Source organism: Colobus angolensis, unplaced genomic scaffold (assembly GCF_000951035.1).
Source record: "Colobus angolensis palliatus isolate OR3802 unplaced genomic scaffold, Cang.pa_1.0 Scaffold112, whole genome shotgun sequence".
Classification (NCBI taxonomy): domain Eukaryota; kingdom Metazoa; phylum Chordata; class Mammalia; order Primates; family Cercopithecidae; genus Colobus; species Colobus angolensis.
Window position 1 is genome coordinate 8996254 of NW_012112253.1, and position 16923 is coordinate 9013176.

Genomic DNA, 16923 nt, shown 5'->3' on the forward strand with positions numbered 1-16923 from the left:
AAGTGCGAAGTTCAAGTGGTGAAAGGACCAAGAGAAGGCCATCTTAATTCTTTAGTACTCAGAACTTCTCACCATATCAGAAAAGTCAATTTTCCTTTGACAAATAAGGGGACAGAGGTCTTGGAGAAATACCCACTTAGGATAGTCATACTTTCAGAGACATTGAAATACAATGACAAGTGAACTGGATTAAAAATATTTGGATATTTTTACAATATCCCATTATAAAACAGGTTCATGTTTACTTCTTTGGGCAAGTAATTTTACTCTTTGTGCCTTTCTCATTTGAAAAATGAAGACAACAGTAGCTATAACATATGGTTTTTAGTAAGTTAAAGCTCTTAGAAGTGTGCCTAGCACACTGTAAGGGCTCAATAAATGGTAGCTAGTGTTACCTCATACTGATTTACTGTGACCTTGAACAAATCTGTGTCTATTATCTCCAACAAAATGGGTAACAAAACTTGTTCTACCTATTTCAATGTTGTTACAAAAATCAAATTAGATAGTGTCTGTGATGGAGCTTTGTGAACTCTGAGGTTGGTATGTGTTTCTTATTTATAGTTATATAATCCTTTAGTATTTATAGCAAGTGCTGTGAACTGTTATGGACAAACAGAGGTTTGACTTTCTGAAAGTTGAAGGCAGTGGCAATTAGAGCCAAAGTGTGAGAACTACTGGTTCTAATCTCAAAGGCAAAATGCAAACTTCTGGAAATTTCAGATCCTGTTTATCAGCTTCACAAAGAGCCAATCTGCAAAGACCAAATCCGATGTCTCACGGGTGCGCTCATGAGCTCTGCAGATTTCTCCACTTTCCTTTGTTAAGTTTCCTACAGTATCAACTCTGCTCTTGAAGCCTCTGTGTCAGGGGAACAATGCGAGGCCTCTTGTTTGAATAATCAACACTTCTGTAGCCTTCACAACAAAAGAAGTAATTTCATATCTTTCATCTCACTTGATCACCTTTTTAGTGGAACTCCGAATTCGAGGCAGCATATAAATTTCTTCTAGCTCCTTCTGCCGCTCTTCCTCCTCTACTTTTTTCCTCTGTTCCTCTGGAATGATCTCATCCCAGTCCTTGTGAGGACGCTCTTCCAGCTCTTCTTCATCTTCCATTGTTGCAAAGTTGGCAACCTTAAAACAGACAACCCATTGTCTGACTCACATTTCCCTATTTCTAAACACCATCTGCTAAAACAACAATTTATCCAGTGTTTTTAATCTAAGTAGACACTGTGAATAATAAGACTTTTGTGATATTACATAATCAGATAATCAATTTTCTATTAGTTTTTCCTTATTCCCCCCCAAAATCAACTTGTTAAATCCTCAAGTTCATCATATCATAAATTTTACTGAAAAGCAGGGAAACAGCTACAAAGATAGAAATTGTTTTTATAAGTTTTACTGAATGAACTGTTATAAATCATAAAAATGTCCTAATACTAATGATAAAATTTAGATTTATTTAGATATAAAATGCTTAATACCTAATACTCCATGATGAACCTACAGTTCTATAAGTTGTATAGAGTTCACTTGAAACAATGCATAACTCAAAGCACTCATTATCATCTAGCCAACTGGGTTGCCTTATTCATTTTTATCAAAAATATGAAAGTTAAAGATGTGTGGTGATTTCATATGCTCACAAGTGCACTTTAGTCTTAGGAAATAAAATGAAAACATAAAACGGAAAAAATTCAAATCTGGAAGAATATTCTCTTCATTTCATATCAAATATTATTTAATATCTGATATGTATCTGTACTAAAACAGTATGTGACCCAGAAAGAAAGCCATCTAAGTGTATCCATTTCAAAGAACCAGACGAGGGGTACACAGAAACGTCTACCACCTCTGGACAGCCCCAGGGCAGTGGCAGGTGGCCTCCAGCCTGGCTCCGCATTCTTCTTATTCCTTCCCTCCTGGCCTTTGAGACAGTCATAAGGTGTAAATGAGCTTCTGGAGACTCCATTCCTTAAAGTCATTTGGAGCTGACAGTGAAGTCAAGTTAAGACTCTCACTTTATGACTTTTGGCTAAAATTAACTAAAATTAAGATTGATGTAAATATGCACATATGTTAGTGGTTCATGCAGTAAAGAAATTTAACCTTTCCAAAAGGAACATAGTGGTTAAAGGCCAGACTCTGGCCCTTAACTTAAGATAGTGCTTGAAACACAGTAAGAGTTAACACAAGTGTGGGTTTTTACTGCTGAAGAAAGGAGCAGGAGTCACAGAGGTGGAACTGAACTGAAACAATGCAACGGACTGCATGTTTATATTCTTCCCAAAAGTCATATGATGAAATCCTAACTCCCAGTGTAAGGTTTGTTAGGAGGTCATGAGGGTAGAGCCTTCATAATAGGATTACTACCCTTATAAAAGGGACCCCCAGAGAGCTCTCTAGCTTCTCTCTCTCTACCATGTGAACGTAAGAAAACTCAGCAGTCTGCAACCTGAGAGCCTCCAGCAGAACCTGACCATGTTGGCACCCTGATCTCAAACTTCAAATCTTCAGAACTGTGAGAAATACATTTCTATTGTTTATAAACCACCCAGTCTATGGTACTTTATTGCAAGAGCCCAAACTGACTATGACAAACACTAATAATTCACCTTCACCCTTCTCTACCCCATCCCTCTGCATCCTGACACATTAATCTAGGGTTCTTTGGCCCATTCAACTCCTCCATCCTTGTTCTTCCATTGAAACAACTTCTACCAGTGGCCAGCTTTGGAGGTAATCACACAATATTGCTTCCTTCCAAACACTTCACACAGTTTCCCCTCATTCAATTCAATCCTAATATGCATGCTGCACTTAGCCATCATTGCAATCATCAGGTCTCTCTTGCTTCTCTACCTCCACGCAATCAACCCATGGTCAATCCTTCCTACCATGCTGTCACATGTATCTTGGAAACCTTTGCCATTTTGACTTTCCTGTGCCTTGCAAGCCAATCTCCCACCTTGGGATAGCCAACTGATCCAATTTCTCTGACCTCAAAAGTATTGCTGGTGAAAGTCATATGACCCTGCTGACTGGCTCCACAGCAAAGCTGTATCATCTCAATTCAGCTGACTCCCTATCAAGTTCCTCCCAACAACTCCCTGCCTCATCCATCGCTATCCCAAATCTTTTCCACTTCTCAAGCAAACACCTCACTTACTTTACTAGTCATTAAGAGCATAAATTAAACTCCCACAGCATCTCTTTCCTCCTCTTCCCTGAAGTGTACTTGTCCTTTTTCTTCCCAAGGCCAAGTCTTCCATCTGTGCTTTTGACTGTATTCTTTCCAGTCTCCTCTGTGGCAATGTGCCATCAAATCATTTCTTTCCTGAGAACCTTCAAAATCTCCCTATACTCAAGTTCTTTCCGCAAACTAGAAACATGGTTAACATCTTTCAAAAACCTTGTCTTGCTTCAATCTTCTAGCCATATAATTTAGAGTCCCTGTACTCTTCTAAGCTTTTTAATAACACTGATACTCTGTGCTGCCACCACCTATCATCTGGTGCCCAGCTTCTGTGTTTAGTCCTCATTTCATGTAATTTCCTGTTATATGAGACACCACCGACACCTCTTTCTCTCACCAAACAAACAAAAAACAAACTAAAATCTCACCAAGTCATCAGAGCCTTCTAATTGTCATCTACTCTTTTCCTATCTTTGACCTCTCTTTGGCATCTGATCTATTAACGTGTCTCACAATGCTCCACACGTCCTGGTTCTATACTCTGTCCTGGCTCTCTACCTAGCCCTCTCTTCAGTGATTTCTTTTCCTCCACACACTGACTCTACACAGGATAGCCCACTTCAGCGGTTACCTTCGTGGGGAGGACTGTAGAACCTACATTCACAACATACTTACAATTCAGAGAACGATATTGAGGATATGACTCAATTCAGGTAAAGAGAAAAGCAGAATGCCTAGCACAAAGAAAGTGTTCACAAACATTAGTATCATTAATGAATCAATGCTGAGAACTCTCTCCCACCAAGATCTTCATACCTTGAACTGTGATAGAAGCTCATCTGTTGCACTTGTTGACACTTCATTCTCTCTCGTTTCAGCCAACCGCAAAATTTCATCTATATCCATTTCCTAAAAGAACAAAAGCCAACACAAATAGAATAAAATGGCACCAGAGGAGTTGCCTAGTTGCCTAGAAATTATTAGTATTTACTGAAAATGTTTGATGCAAATAAACCAATTCTCCTTTCTGATAATTCATTTACTTTCAGTTTCAACTCTAAATCCTTTACATCTAATGTCTCAAACTATTATTTATACAAATGACAAGGTGAAATTTCAAAAATTATAACAAACAGAAATGGGAGAAAAAAATCAATCCAAAAAAGTATCCTCAAATGCTTTATTAATTCCTTCCTACTCAATTCAGTAAGAGCTATGAGATTCCTATGAAAGAAAAACACACTGTCCTTCAAGTAATTACTTTTTCTTTAGAAAAGCCTCTAACAGTATCTTCTTACAGAAAATTTAGACTCTCACAGATCATACTTCTCAAAAACATTTCCCTTTCCTCATTGTTAATTACCTGTGGTTCTGATTCCTCCCCTTCCAGTTCTTTGAAGAGATCCTCTGCTCCAAATTTCAAAATAGCTGTCAGCTCTTCTTTATTAAAAGGATTTGAGCTGTGGAAGTAAAATGTAGTTGGGAGAAACATCAAATAACCTCTAAAGCGTTCTACTTCAAAATAACTATCCTTCAGAAAGAGGTCAAGTAACTGTTGAAAATATAAACTCTGCCTCAAGAAAAATGATTTCTCAACCATCTCATTTTCTATCTACAGGATGAGTCTGTGATGGTAACCCTAAACCAGCAGAATAGAAAATTAGTTACAGTCCTACTGGCTCACCTATTGCATGGGTAAGCCAGAAAGGTGACTAGCAATGTTACAGAATGGAGCTCTTTCCTTTGCCCTTTGACTCAGAAAGTTACAATTCACCAAGAATGTTCAATCTTCTCAACTCCGGTCCAAAATAAAAGAGCTAGGCTTTTCTCATCTAGGTTCCTCTTAAACAGAAAACTATCTGAAAACATTCTATTTAGGAAGGGCTAATTTGAATACATCTTTAATATAGCTGCAGCCAGGCGAAATGGCTCATACCTATAATCCCAGCACTTCGAGGGGCTGAGGTGGGCCTATCACTTGAGGTCAAGAGTTCAAGACCAGTCTGGCCAACATGGAAACACCCTGTCTCTACTAGAAAAAAAAAATTAGCTGGGTGTGGTAATGCAAACCTGTAGTCCCAGCTACTCGGGAGGCAGAGGCACAAGAATCACTTCAACCTAGGAGGCAGAGGTTGCAATGAGCCAAGGTCGTGGCAGTGCACTCCAACCTGGGCAACGGAGTGAGACTCCATCCCAAAAACAAACAAAAAACATAGCTGCAACACCGCCACAAAAGACACTTAACAATCTGCTCAAAATGTAAAATTAAATTATTATTTTTTTTATTATTTTGAGACGGAGTCTCACTCTGTTGCCCAGGCTGGAGTGCAGTGGCACGATCTCGGCTCATTACAAGCTCCACTTCCCGGGTTCACGCCATTCTCCTGCCTCAGCCTCCCAAGTAACTGGGACTACAGGCGCCCACCACTATGCCTAGCTAATTAAACTTTATAAGAGATGTAGTTGTGCCTGTTTCCAAAGCCAATTAAAACTTCATTACTTTCTTTTTATACCCTTCTGTTTGCAACAGAAAAAAGGACAACAATCTCCACACAAACATTTTTGCCAATAGTAAAAAAAATAGCTGCCAATCCAATCTGGATTCTCACTGCAGAAAAGTCAAAGGTGACATTATGCTGGGCTGACACCCAACACACAGCTCCACTGCTGTTGCTGTGTCATATGTCACATGTGCAGCCAAAAGCAAAGGCAAGGGAGATGGCAAGAAACAGAGGAAAACACATAAGCAGGGGGGTGATGGGCAAAAAAAGGAACCAAGAAACTCAAATAAAGTGAAAATGCCATCCTATCTGTGGTTCTGGCCTGGCATCTTCCAGGTAATGAAGAGACTAACGTCTGTGGTACAGAATCCTATTATATCTAACGGCGATGTAAAATCAATTTGATTCTGCCTACCTCCCAATCTTTCTGGCACTTACTTGGACCTTCCCGAGTTGTTTTCCAGGATCGTCCGGCCAGTGGTGTCCATGCGCTGAATCACCAGATGATCCAATACCATCTTCTTTTTGGCCCGTTCTATGATCTCCTCCTCCACAGTCCCCTTTGTAACTAAGCGGTAAATATTTACCTGTAGGAAAAGTAACTGTTATGCTTATGCCTGCCCCCTCCCGTCAAAAAACAAAAAAAAAAAAAAGGAGAGAGAGAAAGATTACCTCTGTCAAAAACCAAGAGGGGATAATTTTAACAGAATCAATTCTCTAATCATAAAAGACTGTAAGCCATCCAAGCAGGCAGCTTAAGTAGATGCAGTATTTATACTATGTGTAGCAGGTTACAGTTTTAAATAAAATTGCCTCTAAAGATTTGTCATTATGGCCAGTTCCATCAATAAAAATCATACTTTACTGATGGAAAGTTTCACAAAAACGGTATTTGGCCAAGAATGAAACTTACAAGTTTTCCAATATAGAACAGACTTTAAGATTCACAAACAAAAAGTGTGTGGTTTTCCAAAGTACCTTTAAAGCTAACACTGTCATGTATAATAAAAACAGACCATCCTGAACAATAGGATATTTAACTTTTCCATACTAGAGAAAAGGTTCAGTTCTAAGTCTATTCATCTTATAACTCTCTCAAGATAAACACACAGAAGGTCGCTGACATTGTACTTTTCAAACAGAAAAAGAAAAGTTCCTTAATAGGTTCATCTTGGGCCCAAAGACAACATCTCTGTGCTAGTTAACAAACAGAAATCAATGCTTCAGGGGAAATAAAGGCAAAACAGGGAAAAAGCATTTTGTTAACGCCCTGAAAGGGCTGAACAAGCTCCCTGGCCCCCCACCCTAAAGCAATTTCCAGAAGCCTCTTTATACTGACCTGCTTCTTCTGACCAATTCTATGCGCTCGGGCTTGTGCCTGCAAGTCATTCTGGGGGTTCCAGTCAGAGTCAAAGATGACGACTGTGTCCGCTGAAGCCAAATTGATTCCCAGGCCACCAGCCCTTGTCGAGAGCAGGAAACAGAAGTCCTGTACACAATGCAATATACTACTTTATGCAGTGGCCTTCTCAGAAACAGTTTCACAGTCCAATAAGCCCTTATACCTGGAAACCCCTGCAGGTGTGAAGAAAAGTGAGATATGATGGACAAACTTTATGGAGGCTAAAAGAATGTCAGGGACTTGATGGTAGAATGAATTTTCATTTGATTAAGAGGCAAAGTCAGTGCCATGAACAGGAGTAAAGCAGAATCTAATAAGGCAATGGGAGCGAGAGAATTAGTGTTACCTCCCGGCTACAACTAATATACAAGAAGTTAACAGCAACAATAATAAAAACAGACAAACAATTATCATGGAGATCTTTAACTCCAGGAAGTCACCTGTACAATTATTTTTAGGGAAAAGGTAGATTATGCCATGTAAGTCAATTAGTATAAACAGAGACAATTTATTATATATTTATGTTTGTTAGGCTGGTGAGAAATACAGAAACACCGCACTGAATAGATCATATATGGGAAGTGTTGAGAAGCACAAGATCCTCAATTACCATAAAACATGCCAAAATTATTAAAAAATCAAAACAGGTTTGGCTGGAGAGCGATGTGTGGAACCCCCCAGTAATGACAGTAGAGACTGGGCAGGCACAGCACACCTGCCTGCGTCTGAGTGCTCAGAAAAATATGGGGGCAGGAAAAAAAGAATGAAATATATAAGCCGGGGGGAAAAGGTGAAATATTTCTATTTTCAGGGAATTTAATCATATATGTCAAAAGATGCCTTTGTGGCAGAGAAGTAGCACTGAAAAACTGGTAGTCCTGAGTTCTGTCTTGATAAATGGGTATATTTAGCATACACATAGAGATGCAATGAAAAGGTCTCCATGTTTTAATAGTCACATTCAACAACATTATGCCATAGAAATAAAAATGGAGACAACTGCCTCAAAAGATTTTTAAACAATTCCAATAAAGAAGTGATCAAAAGGTGTGTCCAGGCACATAACCTGCGATTCTTAGGAGAAATATTAAGCACTACATCACACTCAAAAGAGAAGCCTGAAGATAAACAGTGGACAGTTTAAGATGAGATATCTAAAACAAACGAAATTTGGAGTCAAAATGATCATATCAACCAACAATCTGCTATATCACTCTTTAGCAAGGATAATATGGATTATAATATGTTGTTTGCATCTACGATCAAGTCAACAAAGGTTAAAAAATTATAAAACTCAATGCCACTAAGGGTAAGGTGGTTAAATAAATAAATGGTACAAGCCTAAGAAAAATTTAGAAATGAAAAAAAAAATTTGCTTTTTTTGAGACAGGGTCTCATTCTGTCACCCAGGTTGGAGTGCAGTGGGGCAATCCTAGCTCACTGCAGCCTCAAACTCCTGGTCTCAAGGGATCCTCCTGCCTCAGTCTCCTGAATAGCTGGAACTACAAGCACACAACACCATGCACGGCTCATTTTTCATATTTTGTAGAGACAGGGTCTTGCTATGGGCCTAGAAATTAAGTTTTGTAAAATCTTTAATAACATGGAGAATTTTTTTTTTTTGGTAGAGACAAGTCTATCTTGACCAGGCTGGTCTCAAACTCCTGGTCTCAAGTGATCCTCCCCAATCTTGGCCTCCCAAAGTGCTAAGATTACAGGTGTGAGCCACCATGCACCTAGCCGCGAAGTATAATTTTGAAGGGAACAAAACTATATGCAACATGATCCGAATTAGGTAAATATATAAATGGTTCCATTCAGTAGGAAGGGAACTATACCCCCCAAAGACGTGAACAGCAAATTGTGTCTAGAATGAGGGTTTTTGTACAATTATTTTTTTCTTTGTACTCCTTACCATCTTCCCAATATTCTAAGTAAGCATATAATATTTGCCCCATTTAGTTTTTTAAAGGAATTTTTTAAATACTGCAGAAATGGTAGAGAACTTGTGTTCTATACAGCCATTATGGTGAGTGGAAATCAATTGAGAGCTATGCAAAAAGCAACTCTTTTTCCCCTGAGACAGGGAAATATGAAACATTCAACTCATACTATTTTTTAACCTAAGAGTGGAGAACACAAAATCAATTTCAGCCAACGCTGTATGATAAAAATAGCAGACATTTACAGCGCTTACTATGTGCTGGGCAATGTGATCGGTGCTTTATGTTGATTACTAAATTTAATTCTCACAGCAATATTATGAAGTAGGGTATCGGAATCATTGTGATTTTACAGTTGAGGAAACAAGGAGCAAGGAAAGGAGGAATGGGAATTAGTTGATGACTGATGTCTTTAATTATTCCATTCCTCTTATCCTTAGTGAATCAGAGCCTTGGCTCTGAATAGATTAATGCCCAAAGCCCCTCAAGAAATAAATGTTTAGACTACAGAAGTAGCCAGAATACTAGTCTAACTAGGATTTCTATACTCTAAAGGCAGACAGCAGAGCATTCTGAAGTAACAGGAACAGGCATCAAGAGTTTTCAAAGCCCTTCAGAAAGCTAAGTCTGTTCTATCTATTTAAAAAAAAAAAAAAAAAAGTGGCTCAGACTCCAGAAATTAGCATTCTCTGCGAAACACTTCTACTTCAGGTTGTCTCCACTGCTTCTTTTATCTCTACACATTACAGTTTTATTCACATCAAACTCTTCTCTTCCACTTCTCTCAAATCCCATGGCATCTGATGATTTGATATGCACAAACTACAATGTTGTCATACCTTCTATTTCATTCTAAGTAGCTCTTCTATATGTGCCCCCCAAACAAAATACTTCATAATGCCAAATCCAAGCTCGACACTGATTGTAAAATGTTGCTGTTAGCAAGAGCAAGAACATTAAGCCACACTGTATTAGAAGTCCAACAAATTTGAGATATGGCAAATATATTTTTCAGGACTTAGTCAACAAAAGAGTACAGAGATCAGAACCTTCTAATATTAATTCTATCGCCCAACCCTCCCCTACTCCTGCCTTACTGCTCTTCCAGGCCCAAGGATTTGGTATCTGGAAGCTACCAGGAGAACCACTCTGTTGTCAACCCAGAACAGGGGAGATAAATAAGCACATATTTATTTTTCTGGAGTGACAACAAAATATCATATTTTATATGAGAGATTTCTTATTTTCTTCTCAAGGCAAAAGAATTGCACTATAAATTGTTTCTGAAACAGAATACATTAAGCTAGAAAGACTTTCTCCTTGATGCAGAGCCCAAGTTGCTCAAATAACAAAGCCATGCATAGTATACCTCAGACCCATCTGCATTGAAGTGGTCCAGTGCCTGTTTTCGGATTTCTCCCTTGATGGAACCATCCAGACGCTGTAAAAATAAACCACAAGAAAACTGTAAGATAGGAAGATCAGCTACACTCAGAATAGAACAGCAGACTTGGAACCTTTATCACCTGAACACCCACTGAGTAAAAATAACTGGAATGCACTGTCAAAGCGCTATGAAGAAGCTGTGCTTAAGAAGCACACCCTAACTTGACCTGAGCTCTCTAGTTACAGACTCAAGGTTACAAGCTTCTGATTCAAAGGGCTGTCTAGGTTTAGCCAAGGATCAGAAGGGCTGCCAGGACCTAAAAGAAAAAAGATGAAAACCCAACCTGTGCTTGAAGGCTGGGTTTACTTCTGTTTCTGTAGATACTGCGGAGATTAGGAAATAGGACCACCAGTCACTCAATAATAAGCTCCTGGAGAAAAATGATGCTTCTTAGCTAATGTGGCTAAAACTATCACTTAAAGTGTCACGCAAACAAAAAAATTACTTATGCAATAATTTTGTTTGAAAAACATTTTGCTGAATCATTGAAAATGCTAAAATTGATCATACATCCCAGCTCTGCCAAAAATTACACTCTGAAATCATAGTAAAGTGTTCAAGCAGCTAAACTACATGTGAATTCAGGAGAGCCCCTGGCATTTATTAGCATACATAATTCCTTTATTAGAACGTATGTCAGTTCTACATGCAAAACAATGTCACCATAGAGAAACCATTAACACGTAAAATACTAAATAATTATCACCTATATGCTGTATATTTTATAAAGCATTTCTCACTCTTTAAAATCACTTTCACATTTCATTCCCTCACAATCACCACTTGAGATGAACAAAATACTTCATTTTACAGAAGGCAAAACTAACCTGAAAGGTGACTTGGCTGGCAGTGGACTCTGTGGAAGGGCATACATCTGCAGAACTCTGCCCACCAGACCTAACTCAAGTCAACTCACAGGTGAGGAGCCCCTTACTTCTTTCTCACTGACTACTTACTCAGAGCCTTAAACCAAAGATATATTTAATGGGAGATTCAGAGCCTTTACTTGAAATCAGAAAACCTAATGCCCCCTTTTAATATACCCATTAGTAGAGGACATTAATTATCTAAAAGTCACTGACCAAGCTTATCTATTCCGTAGAAAGAAAAACAATGCATTCTTGATTTACTTGGTATCACAGGATTTCCTAGGAATGAAAGCTCCTAGGGATTCGATTCACTGACAGAGACTGACTTTTTGCAATAGACTGTTTCTTGATAACAACCACAGCCTTAAGCTATCTTCTAACACAGCAACTGAAAGACCATATAAGATATTATGGATATAACAATGCCTTTCAGGGTATTTTGAAAGACAATCTGATAGTCTTAAAGGTGGGCCTTCTTAGGAGATAATCACTGGCTCCAAGTTTCTTCAATCCCAGCATAATTATGTGAGTTGGTAGAAGAGTTCATCCTTTCAAAGTTTTAAAAAAATGTAATAAATCTTAAAATCTAAGCACTATAAACATATGCCAAGAGACAAGGTAAATTGCATATATGTCTATACGTCTATAAACAGATCAGAGAATAAGTTTCTACTAGATTATATACACCTAGAAAAATGTTATTATGCGGAAGAAACTTTCTCCCCGTAGGAGGTAACTGTGTGAAGATAATAACTCCAGTTTAAAAACTCCACAGAAAAAAGAGGAAGCCATCATCACTTACTTCAGGGCCTAGCAAGGTTTTAAGCACCAGTGTTCTATTATGTTCCCAGCCTCACAGCCAGGGTCAACTTTTGGGGTGAACATCTGATACTGCCCTCCTTCTAGGATTTGGGCTTCTAGAATTGAGCTCGCACTTATTTCCTCTCTATTTTTACCATACACATGTAATAAGATGCTATCTGACATCCTTTTTTTCCTTGCCCAATCTGACTTTGTCTAATCCTCCCTGCCCACCTTCGAAGAAAGAATGGTCTCCTCATGACCACTTTCATATGGTAGCCTAAAGACATGAAAGTAAAAATTAAGACCCTCCTGGAATCTTAATCTTAATTTTTTTGAAACAAGAAAACTCTTACTTCCTACTTTAACAAGCAAAGCATACAATCCAATGTAGGAAGGTTGGGGAGGGGAGGCGGGGAGAGAGATTGATTCCCCCCACCGCAATTACTGAAATCACCTTACCTGGAAAGGATAATGTTTAATAGTTAGGTATTCAGCCAGGATATCCAACATTCTCACCATCTGAGAGAAGATAAGCACTCGATTCCCCCTTTCTCGAAGTCTTGTCAACAGTTTGTCTAATAAAATCAGCTTCCCACTGCTCCTTATGAGGGACTGAAGATTTAAAAGACATTCCAATAATTACATTGAAACACAAATTTTAATCTTCCCTAATCTCTAAAAATCCATATTTTAAAAACCATCTTAAAGCTTTCTGAAGCCCTTAGCAACCTGGTTGACCAGCAATTCCTGAAATGTTCTTTTTCCCAATATCTGGGATACCATACTTCCCAAATCATTCTTAGTTACCTTTTTTCTCCAGTTTTTAAAGCTTCCTTTGATGCTCCCTCTTAAGTCACCAAGTAGGAAACAAGAGCATTCTGATGAAAAGCACCTAGAGAAACTAAGTGTTTTTCTGAGAAAGTAATTATGAGGAACTACGTACCAAAAGAATCTCCTGTCCATTTTCCCTTTCATTTTCTTCAGGGGGTTTAATCAGATAGCAGTGGTTGCAACATTTTTTCAGTTCCATCACAATATTAAGAAAACCAGACGTGCTGCCTCTTGTTCCTTTGGCAAGAGCCTTGTAATTCCTGGTCAGAATCCACCTGCAAATTAATATGATAATGATACTACTAGATACAAAAAAAAAAGAAACCCAGAAAGTTGTAGGTATCAGAAGAGTATAAGAAAAAGTAGTAGTATCGTGGGGAAAAGAAGAGGCCTAAAAAGGTTTAAGAAGCAAAGAAGAATATTTCCTTTTGTATCTCCTGCCATCTAATCATAATCTTTTACATCTCTAGTCAAAATTAGGAATGTTAAAGATTCTGCTGGATATTTCAACCTCACTGAAGACAGGAATATTAGAAGAAAACAACTCTATATACACACAACACACACATGTGCTTTACACATATATAGACACACACACACATTTTACATATTTACACACACTTTATACATATTTAAGTGTGTGTGTGTACACAAAGGCTGAGAATCCTAAATGTGAAAATCTAAAATGTTCCAAAATGGCACTCAAAACTTCTGAGTGCCAGTATGACACTCAAAAGAAATTCTCATTAGAGCATTTTACAGTTCTGATTTCCAGATTTGGAATGCTCAACTAGTAAGTATAAAGCAAATATTCCAAAATCTGAAATACTTCTGGTCCCCAAGCATTTCTGATAAAAGACTCAACCTGTGTGTGCATGTGTGAAAGGAAAATGACTGTCACTAAAACACTCTTCACTGAAATATAAAAATTGGAAATAAGCTAACATTATGAGGTTAAATAAATTAAAATATACCATAAAATAGAGGCTATATGTCCATTTTAACATTGTAAAAAAGTATTTTATCTGACAAAATATTTATCAGTATGTTTTCTACCCAAATTTGGAGGAGAAATACAGATATATTCATGTATAACCATGTATAATCCTTAACCATAAACTCCAAAATATTAAAAGTACTTTTTTTCCTGAGTGGCGCAATTTCTTTATCCTTCTCTTAGAAATCACACTTTAGAAATCTATCTCAAGGTCTTCACTGCAGAACTATTTATAAAAGTGGGTAAAACAATCTAAATGCCTACCACAAGGAAACTGGTTGAATAAACCACACTGTATATCCTCAATGGAATACTATGCACTGTAAAGGCCTATCTCTACAAGCTACTATGGGGTGCTCTTCAGCAAGCATCATTAGGGAAAAAAGGCAGAGAAACGTGTATATGGTATGCTACCACTTATCTAAGAGAAAGGAGGATATTCAAAGTTAAAATGCATTAACAATTAAAAGTTAAAGGAAGGATAAGCGTTAAAATGTTAAAAAATAATCATTACGGACCAGTTGCAGTGGCTCACACCTGTAATCCCAGCACTCTGGGAGGCCGAGGGGGACAGATCACCTGAGGTTGGGAGTTCGAGACTAGCCTGACCAACATGATGAAACCCCATCTCTACTAAAAATACAAAATTAGCTGGGCGTAGTGGTGCATGCCTGTAATCCCAGCTACTCAGGAGGCTGAGGCAGGAAAATCGCTTGAACCTGGGAGGCAGAGGTTGAGGTGAGCTGAGATCAAGCAATTGTACTCCAGCCTGGTCAATAAGAGCGAAACTCTATCTCAAAAAATAATAATAATTATTACCTATGGGGAAAGATGGACTAGAATGGAGGGAAGAGGGAATGAAGCTACATTTCTTTGAACATACCAGGCTTTGCAGCTTTGCCTTTGGAAATCTACAAATATTATAAATAATTTAAAAACAAAATTAAAGCAATCCCTAAAAATAAAAACTATAATGAAATAAATAAATCTATGTATCCATTAGTGGCCTAAACAGACAGAAGAAAAACTATCTTGAGTACTTTAAAACTCTCCCATTTCTTGTGGTATATAACCTTAAAAAGCAAAAAAAATAAGTAAAAACAAAACCTGTAAAAAGAAAATCCTGTTGCAGTGAGCTGAAATCACGCCACTACACTCCAGCCTGGGTGACAGAGTGAGACTCCGTCTCAAAACAAAAAAGAAAATCTTAACCTGTTTTTACTATTCTTATTATTGGTGGTAATGTTATTAGCTTTGTTGTATGTATAGAATGAATTAGCTAGGTGAAGTTGGGAAGTGAGATTTTTAGTATAGCATAATATCAGTAAGATCAAATAAAATATCTGTGGTACTGTTCATCATGTATTTTTACCATTAAAAACAAATTTCCCAATTCTGTCCACTGAAAAATATCTGTCAATAATGTTTGCTGCAGTTGCAAAGAGCACCTAGGGCCCAGTATGTGGTCTCCAAATACCATTTCCTCATCTTTGCCATAGTCCATAAAACATCAGAAAGAGGCCAGCCTTCTGAGGCTCCTTCAGACTCAACAGCCTTGTACTCCAGGGTACTGCAGGACCCGACAGTCTATGAAGTTACACCAAGAAGCAAGGTTTGGTGGCGACGGGTGCTGCTCTAAAGTGAGAGGTGCGGAAGGGCCTATGCCTGTGGGTAGGGATTGCAGGGAATGCTGGTGGCCCTGAAGTAATTCTGCTTACTTTCTTTGGCTCTCTAGTGCTTTCTGCAATCCTGCATGTTGTGAAGCCTGAAGGCAAGAATATTAGCCAGGACTCTTAAATTGCAAGTGATAAAAACTCAACTAAATCAGTTTAAGCAAACTGGAAGTATCTAGAGTAGGCAGAAAAATCATATGATCAATCAACATCCAAAATAGCATCGACCAACTGACACATTCATGTTGTTACTCAGGTAACACTATTTCCCCTTTTACATTTTACAGTATTAAACTATTTTCAGAAGAAAAACAAAAACAAATATTTCCTAGTAAAAGAGTATGCAGAACTTCTAGGATACATGGCTGACTCTAGTTCTGGGGCAGGAAATGTACAAGATGGATGTGGAACACTTTATCATTCCAGCTAGCAAAGAAACTGTCAACTACTATTACGGTTATGTCAAAAGGACTCCAAAAACTAACTTGAATAAGTTCCCACTAGCTAAAAATGGGACTGTTAGAGCATGAATATGGATAATAACTGCAACAAAATTAACCATCAATAGGTGTAACTGATGAGTTCATAATTATATCAAAGTAAATCTCACTGGTCAAAACCTTTGAAGAAAAGTAGATCTTCTCCTCTGAAAATGGCGAAAATAAAAAAGAATCTTATTCTGCCTTTCCTATATGAGCTGTTCCTCAGCTGACATGGGAAAGTTTCTTTTTATAGAAGTATTCCACCTAATAAACAAGTGAGTGATAAAATTTGAATATCACCCTTTGGACTCTCTAATGAATTAACAGATCTAGGCAATGCTCATCATTAGTCATTAACATCACAAAAAAAGGACATTTATCCTGTGAAAGAACATTCCTCTGCCTCTAAAGTTACACTAAATCTGAGTCTAATCAAGCCTTTACACTTACTTATGAGTATACAAAAAACACAGTTCAAAGGAAAAGTGGTTTTAAAAAAATTTTTTTTTTAATAGAGATGAGGTGTCACTGTATTGCCCAGGCTGGTCTCAAACTCCTGGGCTTAAGCGGTCCTCCTGCCTCAGCCTCCCAAAGTGCTGGGATTATAGGCATGAGCTACCACACCTGGCTGAAAATATTAAAGAATGCCATGGAGCTGGAATCAGCAAAATGCAGACTTTGAGAAAAATCTACAAAACATAAATTCAGTTTCCTGACTCAAAAAATTTATAAGGCAAGGAAAAATAAATTAATTAAAATATACTTAAGAG

The 16923-nt window shown here is 37.9% G+C and overlaps 1 protein-coding gene across 1 annotated transcript in view; it reads right to left on the reverse strand.

Annotated features, from left to right (window-relative positions):
• The window catches only part of CHD2 (chromodomain helicase DNA binding protein 2), a 146771-nt gene that overhangs the window by 44134 nt on the left and 85714 nt on the right, over nt 1–16923 (reverse strand). The window contains exons 20-27 of the mRNA XM_011958054.1: nt 13114–13276; nt 12630–12782; nt 10420–10491; nt 7045–7194; nt 6144–6292; nt 4568–4664; nt 4021–4113; nt 966–1136 (exon numbers count right to left, since the gene is read on the reverse strand). Of these exons, the coding sequence (XP_011813444.1) occupies nt 966–1136; nt 4021–4113; nt 4568–4664; nt 6144–6292; nt 7045–7194; nt 10420–10491; nt 12630–12782; nt 13114–13276 (1048 nt within the window). The remainder of the gene's footprint in view (nt 1–965; nt 1137–4020; nt 4114–4567; nt 4665–6143; nt 6293–7044; nt 7195–10419; nt 10492–12629; nt 12783–13113; nt 13277–16923) is intronic.